The 8,842-nt window shown below is 29.0% G+C and overlaps 1 protein-coding gene across 1 annotated transcript in view; it reads right to left on the reverse strand.

Moving 5' to 3' along the window:
* Positions 1-6,103: 6,103 nt before the first annotated feature.
* The window catches only part of LOC105363935 (uncharacterized), a 21,368-nt gene continuing 18,629 nt past the window's right edge, over positions 6,104-8,842 (reverse strand). The window contains exon 3 of the mRNA XM_011501751.1: positions 6,104-6,318. Within this exon, the coding sequence (XP_011500053.1) occupies positions 6,104-6,318 (215 nt within the window). The remainder of the gene's footprint in view (positions 6,319-8,842) is intronic.

The following is an 8,842-nucleotide window of genomic DNA, read 5'->3' on the forward strand; positions in this document are numbered from 1 at the left end:
GACTACATCAGCATTACCTCAACTTCAAGATACTCAGTCATATCCATGGAAGCTACAATAATCAAGAATACAAGAACACACCCTCATTACTTCAATAGAATTATCTCTCTCTCTACACAACAGTGCAATATTATTATAATCATTTACAAATAATAAACATTGTTTTACTAAATACACGATATTTTTCAGCCTTATCACTTATTATTTCCTTTGAAGCTATCCTGCCGAGAGACTAATCCACTGAACTATTGAATTGGCAGTTCGAGCCATAAACTAACCCTTAAAAATCGAACAAATATCTTAAAATATATGAATTAAAACTGTATTCTATGAATATTATAATTATAACTTTTCTTGATCAAAAAAGTACAATTTGATATAAAATTTTTATTATAAAAAAAACAAATATTGATAATATTTACTAATTCATGAACAAATGAAAATATATTTTATATGCATAATACAAAAAAATTTAACATATTAAAAATAAACATATAAAAATAAAATAATTATTTAATCATAATATCAATTTAACGTAAAAACATTATTGTTTTCTGATTTTATTTTATGAAATATATAGACTTATTAAATAGTATATATACATTTAAAAACATTCTTGAATAATAATAAACATATTGTAATGTTTAACAATGTATTCAAGAATATAAAAATACGCCAGTATAATAAATTTCGTTTTAATTAATAAAAAGATAATATAATAATAAAAACGAACTATATATTTAGCTTTTGAATATTAATTGCATAATAATATAGTAATCATATTTACAAAAATATATATGATTTCTCGTGAATTTTTTTGTTACTTATATTTAACAAAACTATTTAATACGATTTTGATATAGAAGTATTAATTTATGAATAAATTTTCTAAATTTTGTGTATCTATAATTAGGTATTCGATAAATTAAGTTTAAATTACATAAAGCATCTAGAGAAAATGATATTAATAAGATATTAAAAGTTTATTTAAATTATTTGTAGTTTTATAAGTTTGTCTTTAAATCTATATATATATATATATATATATATAATTATATGAATTAACTACATATTTACATATAATTAACTGATTAATATTTCATTAATATCATTTTCGTTCAAGCACATAACTTAAAACAATCTAAAAATTTTCATTAAAAGTCAAAGAGCCATTTATAATTTCAAAGAAAAATTCATAATATAAATTTATATACATAGTGTATTTGAATTGAAGCATGACGCCTTCCACTTATCCACACTTGTTTCCGAATCAGATAATCAGTGAGATACATTCAAAAAAATATTATTTCCTGATTAAAGTAAGATTTATATATTTAAACAAAATCCCAAAATTGTAAAGAACACTTAAATTTTTAAACATTTTTATTCCAGTTCCTTATAAAATGTATACATAATACTTGATAAATTTTGTTAAAACACAAACTAAAATTTGTACCTTCTTTATTAGTACATGATTAAATTAGATGTTTATAAAATAAACGACTTATTTCTAATGAAATAATATTAATAATAATATTTGTAATTTACTTTAATAAATTTTAAGCATAGAGTATCCGAACAAATAATAATAGTAAAAAAGATTTGTTTATAGTCTTATTATAAATTTTTCCACTCGAAAACAATTTAAAAATAAATAACAATAAAATTAAAGAATTTTATAACAAAATTTTATAAAAAAATACTCTTTAATGAATTATCAAGAAACGGATTTTAATTATATAAACATTAAATGATTGGTTAAATATTTTAAATGAAATAATATTCTGTGAATTTATTTTTCAATATTTGTAGTTTTATTATGAATATTACATACAAACGTTGTAAAACAGTAAGATTTGAATAAAATATGATATGTATATATTTAAATGAATTATAAATATCATGTTAGTAGAAGAATGGTACATCTAATAAATATATTTATTTATTTATAATAATTTAATTTGTTTATTCGATATCGATTTATAATATATCATAGATTTTTATATTTACTAACCCTTATATTTTCGATACAAATTTTCCAACTCCTGCAAATATAAAATAATTTATATAAAGTAATTTTCATTTAAAATTTTCATTATCTATAATTCAATTAGATATTGTTGTATTTTATATATTTAAATTATTAGTGTTTAATAAAAATTATTCAGTATTTTAAATATAATAAATAGAATAGAAATATTTTTTAAAAAATTTATTCTCATAAGAAATTATTTATTAACCTAATGTGCCTAATTAAAAAAGAAAAAATTAAAAAATTAAAAGAATAATATATTACTTTGTAAGTTTCAATAAAATAAAAAAAGCTTCGTAGGTATAGACAATTTGTATTTAGTATATTTATATTTGACGGTATTTAAAAAAGAAATAAGAATAGAAGTACTACATATATATATATAATAATGTTCTATATAGAAGAAAGTTGTTAATTATTGGAATATTGTTTATTATTTAAATCTTAGGTTAAATATTTAATTCAGTTAGCTAATAAAATAAATCAAGTATATGTTTAGAATAAACAATTTTTTTTTAATTCTTAGAAACGTTAAGTATATAATAGTATTGAATCTATATCATGAACAATATGCTGATACTAATATTATATATCTCTGCTATTTTAATAAATTAAGAGGCTAATAAATGTTTGATTAGAAATTTAATTTTATTCTTTATTTTATTTCAAATTGTACTTAAAACTTCAAATAATATTATAGTAGTTTTCTTATGAATAATGTTTTTTAGTTATGCTTTAATTAAATAACTCGTTATAAATAATAAATATGATGATTAATAAATTAAAAGTATTATTAAAGTTTTTGGTAGGATTCAGATTATTTATAAATATATTTTATCTATTTCCACTTTTAAGTGGCTAAGCAACCTAATTCTCTTAATTGTATCTTTAATGTAAATATGTTACTTTTTATAATATATAAAAAAATAATTATATTTTGTACTTTTAACAAAATTAATTAAATTTAAGCTAATGACATTAATTATACCAAAAGTTATTTTATAGATTTTTAATAAAGGTAAATTTGTTACATTACTCATGTTTTCATAATTTAGTTGTATATATATATATATATATATATAATTTAATTTATTTATATTATTATAATATTTTTTTAAATATATACATTTTTTTTAATCTCCTACTAATTATATACTAAAATATTACAACAAATATGTAATAAAATTGTTATTCTTCCTAAATTTAAAAAATATATTCTTTATGGAATAAACTTAATGAAACTCGTGTATAAAAATAAGTATTATAAAATAAAATTTTATTGAAAAGTTACGTTTGCTTAGATTATTTTTACTATAGCATTATATATAATTTGTTAAATTTTAGAATTTGGTTAAAATTTAGTAGATTAGTAAACTTTTATAATATAGTATGATGTATTATGATTTTATATTGTTCATTTACTTTATTTGTATAATATATTTGGATGTATTATAACTTGCATATTGTAACATATTGTACGTGTGATAATATTCTTATATTTTATTGATGAAAGAGTTTTGAAATCATAAAGCCTTACTTTCAGTTACACATATTAAATTAATTATAATTTCTTTACTCTTTATAGAAATAGTTTAAACAGTAATAAAAATATATTGCTTATATGTTAATTACTTTCATTTATAATAAATAATTTAATGTAATTCTGTAATATATCCTGAAAGTTTATAACCATTATTCTTATGTATCTAGCAACATTTTATTTATTTTCATAGAATATTGATTATCTTCTAAGAATATATAGTTTTTTCAATATTAAGAAATCAATGTGATAATATAGAAGTATTTGTTTAAGATACAAAAAGTTTCCTTATATTCTATGAAAACTTATATTATTTTATTTAGTCATTTATATTTATTAGTTAATAAGAATTTATTATATACAAAAAATATAATTTAATATCATTATATAATTATCTTATTATAAATTACCTCTCAACTAATTGTTTGAACGATCTGTACAAAAAATTTCATCTAACATGTTATTTATATAAATATGAAAAGTTTCTGCGATTGGTGGTATTATTTAATATTCGATGTTGTTATTCATCAATTTAATTGAAATTCTACTTGTAAGATGTTTAACCTTACAACATATGGTATGAAACATTAATCTATTCTCTTAAGAATCATTAAACTATATAAGAAAAAATTAATTTCATCTTTATAGATGTCTAGTTTAGTCAATAGTTATCATGTTAACTTATGCGATTATTTTTTTTAAATATTTCTATAAGACAGTTTATTTAAAACGTGATATAAATGTGATTTTATATTCATTATAATGAATACAAACAATATTTTTAATAAATATTAGTATATAGTATTTTATATAAAACGATGAAAAATTTTTAACACGATAATTGTAATACCTACAAAATATAGTATTTAATATAATATTAAATTAAATTACATACTTTATGTAAAATAAATATTTTACAAATAAAATGCGTAAAACTAGTATGAGCTTCTTTAGCGCCTTCTTTAGCGATCTGATAATAATCAAGTTACAACGGCCTGGCCGATAGTTTTGGCGCCGAGCCGCAAAGTATAATGTGATATCGACAAATTGCTGGAGATGCCAGTCTCTATCGTTGCCCTCAATGCAATCTGACTATTATCACGTTGCGGAGAACGCATCGATAGCTGGTCAGCAATAGATAATAAATAATGTAAACAAATGAGTATACCTTGCACGGATTCCCTTAGAGGTGTATAATTTTCACTGGTATGACGGGCACTAATTTCACTTGATTTGCTCAACAAGACTAATTTTCTTCGTCGTCTGGTGCTCCTTATATATTATTAAGTACATTTAGCGTTGTAATTCATGGAAACTCTAGTGAATTCTTGAAAAGCTAGCTTCGTAACGAATTTTCGTAACGAATACTTCAAATATTACGCCATAATATAGATATAATGTATCGGAATCATATTATAATAAACAATAAATTTTTTTATTGTTGGGTAATTCGATCCTGAACATTCCGCCTGCCATCAGCACTGTAGTTGATGATTCCCGTCATTCTCTTGGATAGGTAGGACTGCCAGTTTGTGAATTGCTCTGACTCTGACGAGTGGCCACCTGCAGGGACGTAATCGTTCGTTTGTAATGAGCACCAATGAGCCAACATGAAATTCATTCCATGGGTAGTGCTGTCTTGAACTTAACAGTTGTTGTTGCAAGTCGTGTTTTACTGTAACCAGAGTTGTTGTACACTTGCTTATACGCTTCCAGCGGGTTGATCCTGAAATTGACAAATCCTTTGGAGATGGTTCTGAGATAGTAGTAAGTGGGCTTCCAATACGAATGTCCGGTAAGTGTTGAATGGTCTTTGGAGTCATCGCGCATTGATTTTAATGGCCTTGTGTTGAGGATCGCATCAATTTGGGCAAGGAGTGTGGTAATTTTTTCAAATATCGTTTCTCCAATGGTGCGTCTTATGTGAAACTTGGCGGAGGTTACCACTGCTTCCCATTCTCCTCCCATGTGAGAGTAGTGGATGGATTTAATTCCCATAGAGAGTAGTCGTTCAAGATGGTCTTAGCTGTCTGTTATTGTTCTTGGGAACCTTGTGTACAATTTGTAGGATGCTTCTGAAAAATGTCGGAATGCCACGATAAATCCATCTCTCGAAATTTTACTTCTCTCTGTCTAGAGTTTTATTACTAAAGTAACTGGCATAGTCAACACCTGTGTTTGATAACGGTTTGACGGTTTACTCGAGACAGCGGTAATTGGCCCGTTAAATGTTGAGCATGGATTCCCTTTCTGTCATGCACATGTAATGCATCGTAGAGTGTGAGACTATATTGAAGGTCGTCCGCCAAGATCCAATATGGCTGTCGTTTGTGCCAAGGTATGTAGGTGACCAAGGTGAGTTGAATATAAGCTATTAAAGGATTTGTTACTTATTGTCACGGCAGAGTTGACGTGTGCCTTCAGTAGTATGACATATGAATTCACAATTCTTCTTACACTTGGATAATTCCTTAGGAAACGGTTCTCAAATAATTGCAAGCGAGTTCCGATGACGTAAAAAATACAACATGCTATCCTTGTACATGTTGTTTTCGTCCCTTATAGCCCCTTTGAGTTATTCTTCCAATACCTTTATCTGCTGTACTCTTGTTGAATACTTCCACAGAGGTGAATTCGTGTTTTTTCCAAGGAGTATTTGCTGAGAAGGCTTGAATCTCAGTTATTGGTAATGTGGCGAGGATCCATTCAAGGTGTTGTTGAAAGGGTGAGTGCATCTTCTTGAAGACTCGATTGTAATTAATTTTATATTGTACAATTAGCAATACAATTTACACTTCTTGCTTTCTGACGGCTTGATGGCGGTGAGGGCAGCACTATGAATTAACTGCCATTTTTCTTACTGGGAAACCGCCCACCATGCAGCGGCTCAGCAGTTTAGTGTCCTGATTGCTATTAATGAAGCATATCTTGTGCCTCGGCTCCATTAGTCAAATAATTGATACTTCCTTGTCGTTGTCAATCCAATGAATTCCTTGTAGGACCTAGTTGTCCTCATGATCTTGTATCTGCAAATGGCGATGTCGGTGGATCACGATTACCGCGTCTGACATTTCCTTCTGTTTTTTGAGATTGGCACCAATGTGTTTGATGTCATTAAGACGATTTAATTATTTCTTCAATTGAAGACTGCGATTATCTATAATTACTTGAATAGGAGTTACTGTTCATTATGTAGTGGTGTATGATGCCGCCCAGAGCATCTGTTACAATTTCCGGGGGTGGTGCACTTGTAAGTGTAGTCGGGAGCTAAGCCAGTTTGACCATAGTCCTTGCTCTTCCTTGAAACGTTTACTCTCTGTGACTGACAATTGCTTAAATCTGGGTTATGCAGCCACAGAATACTGTTGCTGGCAATACGTGCATATGGTAGTCTTTTGGTGTCCTCTTGGGCCTTAGAAAGTCGTCGCAACAGGTGTGTTCGATTTTAAAGGTTTAGTTTATGGCTCGAACTGCCAATTCAATAGTTCAGTGTATTAGTCTCTCGTCAGGATAGCTTAAAAGGAAATAGCAATTTGATGGGCTGAAAAATATTATGTATTATGTAAAAACAATGTTTATTATTTGTCAAATATTATAATAATATTGCACTGTTGTTGAGAGAGAAGATTATTCTATTGCAGTAATGAGGGTGTTTCTTTGTGTTCTTGATTATCGTAGATTATTTGGTTATTACTGTGTATCTTGAAATTGAGGTTATGCTGATGTTATAAATATCAGCCAGTGTGGTCAATCATGCTCATGAGGTAGCATGAGAAATGTTGTTTGAATCAAGTATGCCTGATAGATGGAATGACTATACTTAATAGTGTGTAAGATGTTTATGGAAATTGGTAAGTAATCAATTATGTCTCTAATTATTTATGGGAACAGTAAAAAGGACTAGTCATAGGCAAGAGTCATAAATGATAAGCCTTCGAGCTTTGAAGGACTTGATGAAATGTATTTATAGTCGATTATTCGATATATTGTTGTCTGGCCTTAACAATGTGCTTGACGAATTGTGTCACTTGTATCGACTCTTGTGGGCCTGTACGGAGTCAAAGTGTTAGATGGAGAGAGAACGTAAGTTTGCCCGATCGACTCTTGCAGGCCTGTACGGTTTCGAAGTGTTAGATCGAAAGAGCGTAAGTTTGCCCGTGTGATTAGCTCATTTAATAATATATAATGATGTACCTTGTAAACTGCCGACAAAGTGTGTTGATTTACTGCGTACCTGATGTGTCTCTTTTGATTACTATTCCAATTGGCTTCACTGTAATCACTATCTAATCTGCTGATTTCTTTTCAATTATGCACACGTGTATTTTTAACTAGGCTGCCGAATATATGGCTACGTGTCGTCGTCACAGTATATACTAAAACACTGAGCGGCAGTTATGCGTGAGTGAGCGCGAAATGATATTACAAATGAGCCTTTTGAATACGCGCACGAACGAAGGTTTGACCGTTCCGTGGCGGCTCTCCTCAAAATACCGACTGTTCCATGGCGTTCGTGCTGAGGGCAGATCGAGACCCGTGTGTCATGGCTTTTACTGGTAGATGGTTAGATCGGTTCACTATGGTCGGTTCACTGCGGTCGGGTCACAGCAAGTGCTTGCCTTATATATCCACGCGACGGGGAGGTTTTAAAGCTCTCGCCACTTCTTCGCGTAGTGCCACGTGGGGAAGCTATGACTGCGTCGTGCTTTTAAACACAAGCGGCTTTTAATTGCAGATTATGCTCAACACAGAATTGAATTGAAGCGGACGCAGACTTCTCGCGTCGCACGGACAAGCAACTCTAGGGGCCCGTATTGATTGCTGAAGATACCGTGTGACCTGGAGGAAGAAGAGTCGTAGACGATGCTGCAGTGCTTTGTTACTTGCGAGGTTACTGAATGGACCTTCTTCGGGCTCAGTTGAGGGATCTTCCCCCTTTCTTGGTGCCTTCAACATGATGAGTGAGTGACGAAATGACTGAGTGAATTTAACAGTTGGCAATAACTGTTGAACGATAGCGAAACATGATGGTAATTATGGAAGCTAAGCTCTATCTGTCGGCGCTGTAATGTGCTAGCGTGACATAATAGTAAATATGAGAACTGAGCTCTCGCTCTTGGCGCTTTAATATACTAGCGACACGTAACAGTAATTACAGTATTGTTGTAGCTACCAGACAGTATCGGCACCTCAATAAATGCCTTGTGAAGCTCGTCGACTCGTTTTCGTGCGTTTTAGACTTATTTCATGGAGATATTTCAAATGTGACT

The sequence above is a fragment of the Ceratosolen solmsi genome, unplaced genomic scaffold, assembly GCF_000503995.2.
Source record: "Ceratosolen solmsi marchali unplaced genomic scaffold, CerSol_1.0 scaffold10, whole genome shotgun sequence".
Lineage (NCBI taxonomy): Eukaryota > Metazoa > Arthropoda > Insecta > Hymenoptera > Agaonidae > Ceratosolen > Ceratosolen solmsi.